This window comes from Hippoglossus hippoglossus, chromosome 22 (assembly GCF_009819705.1).
Source record: "Hippoglossus hippoglossus isolate fHipHip1 chromosome 22, fHipHip1.pri, whole genome shotgun sequence".
Lineage (NCBI taxonomy): Eukaryota > Metazoa > Chordata > Actinopteri > Pleuronectiformes > Pleuronectidae > Hippoglossus > Hippoglossus hippoglossus.
In genome coordinates this window covers 4,922,582-4,938,354 of record NC_047172.1, presented here as the reverse complement: position 1 = coordinate 4,938,354, position 15,773 = coordinate 4,922,582, and the positions used below count along the sequence as shown (strand labels likewise).

General features: G+C 41.7%; 2 protein-coding genes across 4 annotated transcripts; one reads left to right on the top strand and one right to left on the bottom strand.

The window, feature by feature from the left end:
* The first annotated feature begins 573 nt into the window (after window positions 1–573).
* Window positions 574–9,972, top strand: pygl (phosphorylase, glycogen, liver). Its single transcript, XM_034575898.1, has 20 exons — window positions 574–991; window positions 1,694–1,795; window positions 1,953–2,031; window positions 2,312–2,415; window positions 3,003–3,134; window positions 3,554–3,665; window positions 3,934–4,016; window positions 4,123–4,260; window positions 4,751–4,843; window positions 4,969–5,115; window positions 5,442–5,605; window positions 5,769–5,883; window positions 6,094–6,195; window positions 6,945–7,092; window positions 7,813–7,871; window positions 7,980–8,121; window positions 8,297–8,504; window positions 8,886–9,020; window positions 9,159–9,225; window positions 9,397–9,972. Exons 1-20 carry the CDS (start codon window positions 749–751, stop codon window positions 9,583–9,585), a joined length of 2,562 nt encoding a protein of 853 aa, XP_034431789.1. The 5' UTR covers window positions 574–748; the 3' UTR covers window positions 9,586–9,972.
* A 130-nt stretch (window positions 9,973–10,102) lies between these two features.
* LOC117755804 (lysophosphatidylserine lipase ABHD12-like) lies at window positions 10,103–15,051 on the bottom strand. 3 transcript variants are annotated; one of them, XM_034575901.1, is made up of 13 exons: window positions 14,905–15,051; window positions 14,527–14,744; window positions 13,464–13,566; window positions 13,112–13,231; window positions 12,907–12,937; window positions 12,771–12,816; window positions 11,724–11,853; window positions 11,583–11,620; window positions 11,123–11,202; window positions 10,928–11,010; window positions 10,733–10,811; window positions 10,509–10,642; window positions 10,103–10,242 (listed from the first exon to the last, which is right to left on the bottom strand). In XM_034575901.1, exons 2-13 carry the CDS (start codon window positions 14,627–14,629, stop codon window positions 10,215–10,217), a joined length of 975 nt encoding a protein of 324 aa, XP_034431792.1. In that variant the 5' UTR covers window positions 14,630–14,744; window positions 14,905–15,051; the 3' UTR covers window positions 10,103–10,214. The 3 variants fall into 3 exon arrangements, with proteins under 3 accessions (XP_034431792.1, XP_034431790.1, XP_034431791.1); XM_034575899.1 differs by having other exon boundaries at window positions 14,527–14,804; window positions 14,905–15,039; XM_034575900.1 differs by having other exon boundaries at window positions 14,527–14,807; window positions 14,905–15,035.
* Window positions 15,052–15,773: the final 722 nt, after the last annotated feature.

Sequence of the window (15,773 nt, the reverse complement as noted above, 5' to 3'; positions counted from 1 at the left end):
CATCTTAGTGGATCATTCCAGCCTTGAGTCTGTGTGTATATAGGTCGTCTGGACACTCTCTATATTATTATACTTATTTATAATCCCAGTAGTTCACTGTGAAAACTGACCACAGCACTAGTTGGACATCACAATGTTTTGGGTGAAGATGTCTCCATCTGGGCCTCTCTGAATGAAATGATAACCTGCACACACACATTCTCCATCTCTCTCTCTCATAAGGGATAGAGGGATGGCAGAGAAATCACATACTGACGATATAGGACATCACCAGTAAAAGATGGAGTATAGTAAACGACACAAACAGATTTGGGCTGGATTTGGGAAACATGGAGTCTCTCTCTCTCTCTCTCTCTGTTTTGCTGATTCATTCCTTCCTCCTCCATCACCAACCTGCAGACCCCCCCCCTCCAGTGTGAGGCTGCTGCCACCAGGTGGGGATGATTCACTGGATGCAGCTCAATCCACCTCTCAGTCTGTAAACACTCTGTAACACTGTGTCTTCAGTTTGCATGTGAGTTTCACACAAATGTACCAGCTTCCACACACTGGTGTCTGTGTTGACTTCCTGCAGCTCAGCAGAGGCCTGGCAGGGAAACACCCTCCCCCGGTCCTCACCAATGACAGGCAGCACAGGGCGGAGACTGCTGCGGGACAAGGCACCTCCGTGTTCCCGTTGAACTTCACCTCCAGTACAGGGCAGTCACCTCCAGCTCGACCAGGGAGTACCCCAACCTGCCTCCCCAGCATGGCGACACCTCTCACCGACCAGGAGAAGCGCAAGCAGATCAGCATCAGGGGCATCGTGGGGGTGGAGAACGTGGCCGAGCTGAAGAAGGGCTTCAACCGACACCTGCACTTCACCCTGGTCAAAGACAGGAACATAGCCAACCCCAGGGACTACTACTTTGCCCTGGCCCACACTGTGAGAGACCACCTGGTGGGGAGATGGATCCGGACGCAGCAGTTTTATTATGAGGCAGATCCAAAGGTAAAATACAAACAAAACTCAGTGTCTGAACTAAACAACTGTGCTGGAAAAACACGTTCCACAGGTTGTCACACTTCAAAATGTGCCATGTATTTACCCTTACAAGTGTAAATATATGGAACATTATACCAGCAGATGTCGATAATTATCACGATAACTGTCACATTTTGATTTATTTTAAGTTTAAATACTAATTTCTGAAGGTTTAGTGGAAGTTGTGGTTTTAAATTCCTCTTTCTGAGCAGACAGCACTTTACAAATCTGAGGTTTTATTCCTCATCACTAGTCACAAGTATCATATCCAAATATATTGAACTTTTGTTGTGTTGTTATTGATGATAATTAGTCATATTCGTATTGCTCAGCTCTATCTCTCTATTCACTCTATGCAGACAGGCTTCTTCTATCCATCAAGTGTTCTACTGTGTCACATTTACCTTTTTAATGGGAAGTAGGTTGTGTGCAATGTTTTTTTTCCCGTTGCATAAGACTTTCCAAACAGCCCAGTGTTCGTGGGTCATTGCATCATGTGTACGCAGCTATTTTGTGCAGGAAAACGTTAGCTTGTTCCAGTTTTGTGTGCTCGCTGCACATTTCAGCCCCTCGTGACATAATCAACCGAAGCAGATAAATGTATTAAAGCTGTATAAAGTATAGAAATATGTGTTTTCTTCAGTCTGTCTTTTGTTTCTTTCCGTGCAGAGGGTGTATTATCTGTCTCTGGAGTTCTACATGGGCAGGACGCTGCAAAACACCATGATCAACCTGGGGCTGCAGAACGCCTGCGATGAAGCAATCTACCAGGTCAGACTGAAACTCACATGAAACAGAGGCTTCAACAACCTCTAACACTTCCTCTACGTGTTGAAATACAATGATCATTGAGGTGTTTCTGATACACCTTTGACTTTTTCATGAAAAATGTGGACTGTGGGATTCTATGTTGCCGTCTCTGCTGCAGCTCGGCCTGGACATGGAGGAGCTGGAGGAGATGGAGGAGGACGCCGGTCTCGGGAACGGAGGTCTGGGCAGACTGGCAGGTAAAAGGCTGTGGAAATGGAGAGGAAGAGGAAGAGGAAGTTGCAAGAGAAGATAGAAAACATTTCGATGTCCATTACAACCATACCCCATTATTATTTTAGCAGTTACCTCCAAATACCTCTGTGAGCTCACTGAACATGTGAAGCAACTGGCCACCACAGACATGTTGCAACACTGAACTTCCATCTCCATTAACTGACTCTTAGTTTATCAATTCAACACTATGAAGTTTAAATTTAGATTTTATGTCTGATTGTGAATGTCTGTCCTGCACTACAGCGTGTTTCTTGGACTCCATGGCCACCTTGGGTCTTGCCGCCTACGGTTACGGCATTCGATACGAATATGGAATCTTTAACCAGAAGATAAGAGACGGCTGGCAGGTACGCTTGTTTTCTACTCAGTTCAATTTCTAGAAAATTCCATCAGCTGTCTTTAACTTTCCAAATACAATCTTCTAACTTTATTTCCCCGGGAAATGGTAAGATAAAGATTGAGGATTCAGACTCCAGGCAAATGTCAATGTTTCTCTTTAGACTTCATAAATCTGTTCTTATCTTTTACTTTGAAATCCATGATTCTCCTCTTGACCTGTGTTCTTGCTGTTGTGAGTCAGAGTAGAGTGTGGACATGAATTGGGTCAGACTACATCACAGGCTAATCATTAACTGTGACTTCCCTCAGGTCTCTTAAGTGCCCCTGAAGTGGTGCGAGCTCCTGTTAGAATCTGACGGAGGTCGGTTTTTTAAAAAGAAAAACTAAATAAACAGTCCTGCGATAAGCGGATTCCAAAACTAAAGGCTTTTGCCCTTTTGATTTCTGCTGCTTATTTGCAGTTCAGACCCTCAGTGTAAACATGCACCTCTGAACACGGACCAGGATCAGTGTTGCTCAACCTTTTCTGCCTCAACATTACCATCAGGGTCACATTAAAGCTTTTAGTCTTTGCCCCCGACTGATTTTAACGTAGGTGGAGGAGGCTGATGATTGGCTGAGATATGGAAACCCCTGGGAGAAGGCGCGTCCTGAGTACATGCTGCCGGTTCACTTCTATGGACGAGTGGAGGAGACGAAAGATGGCCCCAAGTGGGTCGACAGTCAGGTAATGATGCTGAACTGTTGATCAGGTAAAACTGAGAATTTGAAACCACATGATCCTGACTCTCACTTTAAAACTCGAATGGCACTCAGTACAGTACATACAAGGCCTAACAGTCTACTTAAAATCAAGCTGCACCATAGTGCAATGATTTTATTCATCAAGATCTATGGATTATTCCCTGGGAAATTTGTGGAAATTATGAAAAATGCCCAATCTGAATGTGAAAGAAAGTGGAAACAAATCTGCCCCCTGATTTGGATGCATCCATCCTGTTTACAAATAAACCATCCAACAGACAAAAGGTCAGAGGGGAAAATATAACCTCATTGGAGGTACATCCATTTTTAATCTCAGTCTTCCTACGATATCCACCTTCACTGTGCAGCTGACTCAGACGTTTTCTACTTTTGTCCGTGCAGGTGGTCTTGGCGATGCCGTACGACACGCCCATCCCCGGCTACATGAACAACACGGTGAACACCATGAGGCTTTGGTCCGCTCGCGCCCCCAATGACTTCAACCTGAGAGACTGTGAGTCCTGACGACAATTTCATGTTTTAAAAAAAACTAAACTTTTCTTGCAAAACAGATTTCAACAGAAACTTTGCAAGAAAGATGGAAACCGCAGCAACAACTGCTGCAACTTGCAACAAGCCACAAGTTACCTGTTGCCAAACAACTCAAATGCAGTAATTTCTCCCGCAGAGTTTAGATTTGACTTTAAATCGCGAGTACTGTCATGTATAATATGTAAATGCTGTGTTATGAGTGTAACTAAAATGCATTGAATTGTCTTTAGTCAATGTTGGAGATTACATCGAGGCTGTGCTGGACAGAAATCTGGCAGAGAACATCTCCCGTGTGCTTTACCCCAACGACAATGTAAGTCCAACGTTTGTTTTTCTGTGGTTTTGGACACAACGTCAAACTCCTATTGTACTAAGATCAAAGTCTTTAACATCTCTGGGGCCTCATCTGTTTGTTTCAGTTCTTTGAAGGAAAAGAACTTCGTCTGAAGCAGGAATATTTTGTCGTGGCCGCGACGCTCCAAGACATCATCCGCCGCTTCAAGACCACGAAGAAAGGAACACCTGCTCGCACGTCCTTCAGCAGCTTCCCAGAAAAAGTAAGTTTCCCTTGAAGAGGTGTCTGCTTCAGTGGAAGTGAGTCCTCCTACTTCATTTCTTAACTTTCAACACAATCGTTACAGTTTTCTTCTTCCCGAGTAGCGAAGCCTCCGACTTGTAATGTTTGCAGTCAAGAGATAAGTGAAGCAGAGCCGAGATCTGAGAGAAGAGCTGAAGAGATAATCACCATAAAGATCCTGCAATGTTTGCACTGCTTTGTAAAAATGGATTATTTGCCTGTTAAAGCACCAGCAGACGTAACGTGGAGAGAAATCCCTGCTTAGAGAGAAGCCCTGAGGATATAATACAATGATTTATATTAAACATTTGCACTCTCAAGTTTATCCTGTCAGTGTTTCACAGCTGGATCTTTAATAATACTAATAATTTCACTGTGGTCATCATAGAAGAATCAACACAATGTTCATGATATTTAATAGACTTAACTGTTTTGACCTTTAACGTTTGTACTTTTATATATGTCTCCAGGTCGCCGTCCAGCTGAATGACACTCATCCAGCCATGGCCATCCCCGAGCTGATGAGAATCTTTGTGGACATTGAGAAGATTGACTGGGACACGGTGGGTCCGAGTCAGATTCTGCACATTAAAATGTTTATTTATATTTCCTGCTATAAATCAAGAAATCATATACATGTCAAGCAAGTTAAGGATTAAGATTTTTGACTCCGTCCCCGGCTCTGCAGGCCTGGGATCTGACCAGACGCACCTTCGCCTACACCAACCACACGGTCCTCCCCGAGGCTCTGGAGCGATGGCCCGTCCAGCTGCTGGAGACGCTGCTGCCCAGACACCTGCAGATCATCTACCAGATCAACCAGGCCCACCTCGACGTACGTACCACCCTCATAGACAGAAAGACGTATTTGTAGTTGTAGTGAAATGTGTTTTTATTTTAAAACTCGAGGAGGAAGATGGATCCTGACACCACATAAAGCTGATATGACCTTTTCCATTAACATTCATCCAGCTGTCAGCCTCCATTTCTTCAATTTCAAATGTTTTCTTTGTAACCGTGAAACTAGATGTAATCACAAACTGATGAAAAGAGTCTTAATGTTTGCAATCAGAAAAAGAAGATACCAAGGCCTGCTGTCGACTAACCTCGTCAATTATGTATGAATCGCCTGAAGTTGTGTCTTTTTCTTTGCGTCTGCAGAGAATCGCAACTCTGTATCCTAAAGACGTGGAAAAACTGAGGAAGATGTCTCTGATTGAGGAAGACGGCTGCAAGAGGGTGAACATGGCTCACCTGTGCATCGTGGGCTCACACGCTGTCAACGGAGTCGCTGAGATTCACTCCAACATCATCAAGACTGAAGTGTACGTTTTCTGCAGCTTTATAACACATCCTGTTCTCATTGAACCACTTGATCCAGATCCTGTATGAACAATATCAGTGTTTCTATCGTTTTGTTCCTGTTACACCAACTTTTTTTCTTTGCTCAACAACTTCTAAATCGCGAACATTTCTCATTTTCTGCAGGTTTCGTGATTTCCATGAAATGGAGCCCGGCAAGTTTCAAAACAAAACCAACGGCATCACTCCCAGACGCTGGCTGCTGCTCTGCAACCCCGGACTGGCCGAGCTCATCGCTGAGGTTTGTTCAAACTGCCACAGCAACTGATAAATGATCAAGTGCCAAGAGACAGTTTGGTGGTTAAGACCCAGAGTCCTCGGCGATATATTCCCCCAGCTGTCGCTTGGTCGATTCTTGGCAGAGCCTCGTCTCCTAAATCTCTACCAGCCTGTGGTTTAAAATATATATGAGTGCAGTCAGTCAGTTTGTTTTGCACGCTGTCTGTTTCAGGTCGTCGGGGAGGATTATGTCAAGGACCTCAGTCAGCTGCAGAGGCTCAAGGACTTTGTCGACGACGCTGCCTTCATCCGCGACGTCTCCAAAGTGAAACAGGTACGAGTCCAGACTAAGGGGGGGGGGGGGGGAATAATCAAGTACATTTACTCGAGTATCGTACTTAAGTTCAGTTTTGAAGCACTTGTCGTGGGGGTTAATATTCCTACTTAACTTTCATTCCAATACATTCAAGTGTGTTTTTGCATATATATATATATTATATACTAATATATAAACTCAACATTTTCTGCAGAATGAGTCAAACCCTCCTATGATTCTGTTAGATGCACTTCTGTCCTCACTCCTGACTCACTGAGGTTCCTGTGTTCTTTCCTCCTGAGAACAGAGGATGTCACAACTTGTCCAAATTCCTGCAACTATCTCTGTTGTTCCAGAATTGATGTATTTGTTCTCTACACAGGCAGCTTAGAGAATTTAGAGATTTTATCTGACATGACATAGTTTACCTGAACTGATAATTTGCTAAGATTAAGCCTCCCATAGGATATTATTTGTCCCAGAACTCATAATACACAACCGACTGGTTTATGTTGCCATACATGGACAGTTTGTTCTAAATTTCCTGTTGCACCATAAAACCAGCGAGTTGTCAAACACTCTGACGTGTTTATTTCCTCTGCATGTCAGAGCAGGCAGAGACATTGAAGTGTGTTTAAATTGTTGTTTGCATGATCACATTTTACTGCTTCACACTCGTGCACCTGTCCGGACAGGCTGCCACCTCTGATTCAGCAACTTCAGTCATCTATGACCCCCTTCCTCATGCCTTTCTGATTTTCTCACAGGACAACAAGGCGAAATTCGCTCAGTACCTGGAGAAAGAGTACAGGGTGAAAATAAACCCGTCCTCCATGTTCGACGTCCACGTGAAGAGAATCCACGAGTACAAGCGGCAGCTCCTCAACTGCCTGCACATCATCGCCATGTACAACCGTAAGTGAACTCGTCATGGGTCTGATTCTGATGAAGTGAGTAGTGACATGACACAGTCTGACATGTCCGGATGTGGAAGAGGCCCCACCCGTCTGAGAATCAAACAAACGCTGAGAATCACCTGCATCTGCAACGTCAATCCAGTGTAGGAATTTTCCATGAAGTCATCAGGCTGGGAAAAACTTGAGAGCAGTTTTATCTGCAGTTTACTGAATTGTCTGAGATACAGGCTGCAGATCCTCCTTCACCTGCAAAGGATAAGTGGGTGTGTTGCTAATGATGATCTCCCAGACCTCCATTAGGAAACTGTTTTATAAGTATCATCATGAAAATCCATGAACTGTAAATTAAGACGTACGATGCGTTTCGACTTAGTCCCACGATACGAATCTTGTATATTTGGACCCAGAGTCCGAGCAGTCGTCCTCGGGGGATGGAGCCTCTGTATCGAGGTCATGGGCTCGACCAATCATGGGTCAGTCTCAGCTGTCCATCATCATGTTTCATCCCCAGTTTTAAAGCATTAAAGAACTAATTAAAAACAAACCTTAAATGACAGAAACCATTTTTGAAAAAAATCCAACTTTATTTACAGTCTATGTAAACATGTTGTTGTGTTGACCTCCTAAATTCAGAGGCCTGAGTGCAGGTGTAGTATTTAGTTTTTTGTTGAAACTGCATCTCTCATAATGAGTTTGTTCCCTGTGTTTTGTTTCTAAGGCATCAGAAAAAAACCCAAAGCTCTTTTCGTACCACGAACAGTGATCATCGGTGGAAAGGTACCAGCTCTGCCAGAGCAAACATGTCAAACAATGAATCACCGAGAAAAGACCAAGAGTCGAGTAGAACTGTTCTAACAGTAAGTCATCCTCTGTCGCTCTCTACAGGCGGCTCCAGGGTATCACATGGCAAAAATGATCATCAAGCTGATCACCTCAGTGGCCAATGTGGTGAACAACGACCCCCTGGTGGGAAACAAGCTGAAGGTCATCTACCTGGAGAACTACAGGGTGTCGCTGGCAGAGAAAGGTACGACGCAGAAGACTCAATTTAACACCAGCACCTTCAGCATATTTTTCTTTAGAAAATCAATGAATATGTGAAAGAAAACACATCTTCCTCAAATCAAAAGGATTATTCACCAAAGTTAATTGACCTATACTTTCTTCTTAAGTTCTAATGGCGGTCTGTGTTTTTTTCTCAGTGATACCTGCCACAGATCTGTCCCAGCAGATCTCCACTGCCGGCACCGAGGCCTCAGGAACTGGGAACATGAAGTTCATGCTGAACGGAGCTCTGACCATCGGCACCATGGACGGAGCCAACGTAGAGATGGCCGAGGAGGCCGGAGAGGAGAACCTGTTCATCTTCGGCATGAGGGTGGAGGACGTGGCTGCGCTGGAGAAAGAGGGGTAAAGGCTTCTTCTTACAAGGGTTAATAACCAAGAAAAATATGTGCAATGTACTTAATGTTTACAGTACATTACAATACACCATCTATTTATTAGTGTTTGCATATTCTTTCAATAATTCTAATGTCTGTTTACATCTTATTTATCTGTTTATTCAATATGTGGAATTTAATTCAGTTGTGTGCAGGATTCTAATTGTGTAATACTTATCTATTTATACTGTTACTTTTTCTATTTATATATTTTTTTACTTTCCTTTTATACCTACTCAGGAAACAGCATCTTAAATTATATTCCTGAGCTGGATCCAACTTTAATTTGATTCTTTCTGAATGACGATAAAGTAAGTTTTGAATCTACCTTTCATTTGTTCTTTGTCAGCTATGACGCGATGACGTACTACAAGAGGAACCCTGAGCTGAAACAAGTGATGGACCAGATCACAGGTGGATTCTTCTGCCCCCAAAATCCAGAGCTTTTCAAAGAGCTCACCAACATGCTCTTCAAATATGACCGGTGAGCAACGCTCCTGTCTCGTGGTAGATTTTGATCTTCAAACGATTGATGCTCCACTTCTGCACATTTGTTTTTAGGGTTTTTGAATTCATGGTGTCAGATTTGACAGATTTATTCTCCCTCTGTCTCCCTCTCCAGTTTCAAAGTGTTTGCAGACTTTGACGACTATATGAAATGTCAAGAGAAGGTCAGCCTGCTCTATCAGGTAACATTCGCCTCAGATGGACGTGGATCAAGTCGTATTCGCAAACATTTCTCTGGATTTATGTTCGTCTGTCCAGCTCCTTTTTTGTTGTCTTGTCTTTTCCCCTCGTTGATAGAAACTGTCTATTACAGAAGCGGCCATAACTTTAAATGTTTTATCTTTCTCTTAAAGAATCCGAAGGAGTGGACGAAGATGGTGATCAGGAACATCGCAGCCACGGGAAAGTTCTCCAGCGACAGAACCATCGCGGAGTACGCGACCGAGGTGTGGGACGTCGAGCCGACCGACCTGAAGATCCCGGCGCCAAACGAGCCGCGGGAGGCCATCGAAGAAACGGCCAGAGCTCTGAAGAAAATGTGAAGCTGCTTCCCAACGGAACGGCAGCTGTAATGTTTACAATCTGTTCTTCTGTGCCTTTCGCCTTCCAGTCACACGTCGCTGAGCTTTTCTAGAGCTTGTTTCAGAAATCACCTCAGCACCTAGTTTTGTTTTCTGAACACGTCATTTTCAAAGCACCTGATTCCAGGCACTTGCATTGAGACTCGTCTGTTACAGTCCTTCAACACACGCAGTCAGTGAAGAGCAGGGTCAAATATTTACAAATCACTTGCTCATATTTAAAATTCCTGGTGCACAGGACGTGGGGGGGGGGGGGGGTTCTGCACTTCAGGAGTTCAGTAGGACGTCAGTCACAGAACAGCCGACTCAACTGAATTTCTAATGTCATTCCTACAGGTTTATGCTGAATGTAACTGACTGAAAAAAAAATTACAGGATTTATTTCTCTATCAGTATAACTTGAGATTAGGACACAAACCTACTTGTGATCAACAGTATTTCTTCCCAGTGTTGAAATAAAAAAACTTTCTGTGTGATGTCAACTCAAGTGCTTTTATTTCATTTCATTTCAGGTTTTTCCACTTTTCGCAAAAAAAAAAGATGCACAGAAGCAACACAACGACAAAAAACGCACTTTCCTCGAGCCGCTACTACTGAATCAGCTTCTGTAGAAATTCCCTGCAACACAATAAGATGGAATAATACATTAAAACACATAATAATGACTGAGTAGAGCAAATACCTCCACCAAGGCCCAACAGTCACCTAACAAAACCATTTTTAAATTCACGAGATCTGCATTGTTACTTGTTCAAAAAATCTTCAAATAAAACGGACGGGAATGAAAACATAACTTCCTTGGCGAAAGTAATTAATACGGCCTACAGCACAGACGGAAATCACATATAAAAACTTATATATCAATTATCAATTTTAAAACCCACCTAACCACTTTGGACAGATTAGGATCTAAGTAGATGCTGCTGTGGGAGAATCCGAGGTGCGCGCTGTAGGAGACCATTTCAACGTGAACATCCGTGTTTTGTTCTTTCTGAGTCTGGAGTGAGATCTGGTGCAGCTGCAGACAGAAAGAAAATGTGCAGTAGTTCAGCAAAGAGGCAACAACACCACCCAGTGGGAGATGATCTAAAAAGAGATGACACTGCACCTTCTGACCCATGTGATAAGGTACAATGTTGTCGTCCTCTGAGTGCAGTATAAGAAGAGGACTGGTCAGGACCTTTAAACTGTGTAGAGACGGAGGATAAACATATTAAACATGTTAAACAAATCCATATTATGCACCACAGAAGCTATGATATAAACATTTTATCATGAAATTTGAGTATTTGAGTACACTTACTTTTGATCATTTGCAAACACTAGGTCGTTAGTTTCAAGTATGCTCCACAGCAAGCTCTCAAACCCTGGAAGGAACGTGTACATCTGGAAGAAGCAATGGTACAATTTAAAGAAAACAACAAACAGTTGATGTTAAAGGTTAAAATCTGTCAGTTTACTAAAATGTTTTCCTGTAGAATGTAGCATCTGGTCTCACCTTAGCGACCGGATGAGTGACCACGACGTCTCCAATTCTCGTGAATGGACCCTCAAGGATCAAAGCATCAGCAGCAGAACCTAAAACAGTATCAAATAAACTTAAATGTACAACTTTTCCTCACTCTTGTTGCATCTATTTGGGATTTAAGGCGGCAGCATGAGAAACAGCATTGCCCTAAAATTAAGCAGCTCAATGGAATTCAGCCATCGAAAGTTCACTAATTCACACCTGTTATTTTCCTGCTGTGACATTTCAAAAGGCTGCCAGTGAAAATGAGCTCACTCGACAGCAGGATAATAAGAAGTGATGAAGAAATAAGTATTTAACAGTAGATGCAAAGCCACCAGGAGAGGGAGGCCAATCACACACAGTCTTTAACAAAGCCCCAAGAAGAAGGATAATCAGTCATAATACGTAATATTCTGATTGTGAAGGGCCTTTAAAGACTTTAACTCACCTTGCTCTTGTAGTTTCACCGCAGCATTAGTTGCCACACTGCAACAACAAAAGAAACATGTTTTTAAAGTGGTCTGATCAAATGTTTCTGCAGTCATGTCTTCTAGTGTCATGATTAATGGTTAAGGTGTCTGAAACTGACCCGGAGCCGAGCGAGTGTCCCCAAATACAGACGAGACTCCCTCTGTTCTGTGTCTTTACCCACTGGTACAGGTAGAGGGCGTCACGGGTCATTCCGGCTTCACTTGGCTCCCCACTGGAGTCTCCATAACCTGGAGAACACACAAGTTACAGCCTCAGAACCGGGATCGCATCCAGGAAACACCGTGAGTTTACTGACACTAGAATAACAGCCCATCATAAACTCTGATCTGTTATGTTCACATTGGCTTTACAGGTAAAATGATTTTAAGTTCCTCTATAAAATAGCTGTAAGCGGATTTAAGTGTTTATCAATGTAAAAAAGAACTTCTCCTCTGCACACCTGTAAATGGAGGCTGCAGTATACATACAAAATAAATGATTAATATAGTAAAACAGATGATATATAAAATAAAATATGAAATATAATATATCATTGAAATAGGAGTAATACTGCTTACAAACACTTTTTTTTATCAATAATCCTTAATAATGTCCTTATATCTGCTTATAACTAAATCAAATTATCCTATATTATATTATTACACATCTGTATTCTTGTAAAAAAAACTAAATATAGGGACTTTAATTGTTGATGCTTTACTTCCACTGGGCCAAATGATGACAAAGCATTGTTTTTATTGCAAATTAGAAAATATTTAATGTTCTATAATGTTTACAAGCTATTCTCCAACAAATATAAGTAAATATATATATATATATGTGTGTGTGTTGGTTTGTCCACAACAATCACAGTCTTAGAAAGTATGAAAGTCCATTGTATTTAACCATGTTTTACAGATGAGGCCTTCGACCTCTATGTTATGCATTGTTTTTGTAGCTGACTTTTGAAACATGCTCTAAGTTTAAAATCATATTTACAAGCAATATCCATCCTGAAGAATCACGTTCTTAAACCAACGTGTGTATTTTGAGGCATTAAAGAAGGTTGAATGTCTCCAGGATGCCAAAAACATTATTATAAGGATTTCTTTTGTCGTATTTGACAGAATAAAGATCAACTAAAGAGCAACAACAAGAATCTTACCTCTGTAGTCTAAAGATAAGATGTGATACCCGGCTTCACTTAAGATCTGCAAAAAGAAAAATCTAATTTTAATCTTAAAGCTTTGACTTCAAAACCACCAAAGCTGAAATTGAGTTGTAAAACATAAAAACGTTACCTTCACCAGTGCTACTCTGTGTTTCATCGCCCTGCACAGATCACATTAGAGAGTAATGAGTACAAACAAACAACTGGCTTTCAGACTCTAACCTACAAATCCTTGAGTGCATTGTGCCTGTGGGTGAACCCAGGGGCTCGAGTAATACCCACTAGACTCTATTAGGATCAATTCAAGGGTTTCTACCCCGCCACTCTCATCCCACCTGGTTCCTGCGTTTCCATGGAGATAGATAATAACAGGACGGCCATCTCCCAGGGTCTCCTGGTGCCACTCGGGGCTTTTCCCCGCGGCGTCGTCCCATTGGCTGGCAGGGAGTGTATGCCTGTGAGACGCATTGGATAGAGAGGGAGCGGAGAGAAAGACTAAGCATCACGAACAAACACACTTGTCTTTCAACATATACAGTAGCTTCTCAAGTGGTCCTGTGCTGCCTAATGCGTAGATTGCAGTCCCCTTCACTCAGGGGCCACCTGTACCAAATATGCACGTGTTCGTGGTATTTTCCGGAGCCGGCGCACTCGAGTGGACACAAAGGGAATCAACCAACGACCCACCATACTCCCACTGAGATCCCCTCCTCTGGGTTGAGGTAGAAGTTGCGTGTGTGGTTCACAACGTCTTCAGGTCGGCCAAGATCCGCTGAGAATGGAAACCTCACTGCAGAACACAATGGCACACAAGGTCAGTATCCTTTTACATACTGTACACTTTGAGAATCAATAATCGTAATGTATCCTAGTGTCTCAAATTGTACACGGCAGCATGTGCAATACTTCGGTATCAGCACTTGTCACTTTCAGTGGAGTCGTACTGAGGGATGATCATTTTGTGTTACTAATTTACAACGTGAAAAAAGATTACAATTACAAAATGTAGATGGGCTGTGACAATATATTGTGTAGGAACTTGATTTTGCTCTACATGTGTGTGAATAGTCTAAATAATGCATTACTCAATGCAATGAGCATTAATTTGATCAATGTCAATGTAATTTTGAGAAAACAAATTTATAATATGATAAGGGCATCATCTATTGACTTGAACTATTTCACTAAGCCGAAAGTAGAGTATCACATCGCATCGTGTATCCTAAAGTATCGCAATATGTATCGTATTGTGTATTGTATCGTATCACATCTTATTGTATCATATCACATCGTATTGTATCGTATCATACTTTCATATCAAATCATGTTGCATTGTGTGAGGTTATAAATTGGTTGGTAATTAGGTATTGAATGTATTAAAAACCATGCATTTATTTGTTGTCATGCTGCTGAGAAACAAGTTAAAGCCGGTAGATAATTCACAGAAAATGATTTATGATTTTATCTAATCTATTGTTATCTATTTAAATACATGTGATTAATTTAGTTATCGTTTGTGAAATCCAGTGCACATTAACACTGATTATTCTGGCTGTACTTTAAGCACTAAACAGTGTTATATATATATAATATTACATCAACTGTTAATGATTCTATGCACATAGGTCAATGGGCTTTTTACCTCAATTCAATACATTGTGTGTTTCTTTAAATTAAAATGTACAAATATTGACTTGTGGTCCTCTAACATGGAAAAAAACCCTCTGGACTGGAAACACACATTACTTACACAAGTGAGCAAATATGATGTGGCCCAGAATACAGGGGAACAGGTAGAGAATCACCGGCACTGAGACGTAGACAGTGACCAGAAACCACACAGCTCTGTTCATATCTGCAGGGGAACCAGGTCTGAGCCCCCAAGTCCAAACACTGAGTCCCTGTGTGCTGCTTCACTGGGGATCCGAGGGAGAACCACTGTCCTTCCTCACGACACCAGCCTGTGCACTGCAGAGAGAAAAGAGGGCAACGTTCAGCTGAGCCTCCTCTGCTGCTATTGGGTCACCTCTGCTAGAATGAATCAAACAGGAAGACATGCAGAAATTGTGCCTGCAGATTAAAAACTACGACATGTATTGCAGGGATATTGTTTTAAAAAAATACAGACCTGTGTTGTTTATCAGATGCAGTCGTCCACCATCAGGGTTGAGACGCGGTAAATGTGGTAAACCCAGATTTATCAGCGGGTACAAAAAAACTCGTACTACCGGTTTGGAGCTGTTTCATAGAGCAAAACACGCCCAGCTGCCTGTCGCCATAGTGCTGCAAAGCACTGCAAGGCACTGCAAGGCCCTGCAAGGCATTGTGGGCATTGGAGTTTGATTCTACATCAACAAACTAGACGTTCAAGCACATTTTCTATTAAAGTCAATATAGTCACACATCCATGCACGTTTTAAATTATACTTCAGTGAGATTTTTCTATATTAAATCCTGTTTACATGCTATATTTTATATTATTGCTGTTTGCATGTTTACCTTTTTATTATTATTTTTTCACTCATGCTTCCTACATTTGACTATTAAGGGATTATATACAATATACTGCTATTTAATATACTATGGTGAATTTGTATGCATATATATTGCATATATTGAAAGGTCAATTTCAATATTTCCTTACACTACACAGTCTATGTACATATTCTGTATTTTTATTCATTTTTTTGTTTTTATTTCCATTTTTTATTCTCTTGTCTACCTCATCTGCTGCGAATTTCCCTGACATGGGATCAGTAAAGTCTCATCTTATCATATCTCATCTTTTCCTTATCTTATCCTTTTTATCTTACATTGTTTTATGTTATTTAATCTTATCTCATCTTATCTCGTCTTTTCTTATTGTATTTGACTTTTTTTGACATTAAATTATTTTTGCTTTATCCAAATTCCCTTTCTTTAAACTTCCCTCTCTTATTTCTTGATCTATCTTCTGCATGACATTGCTCTTGTTGCTGACCTGACCTGACCTTCTTC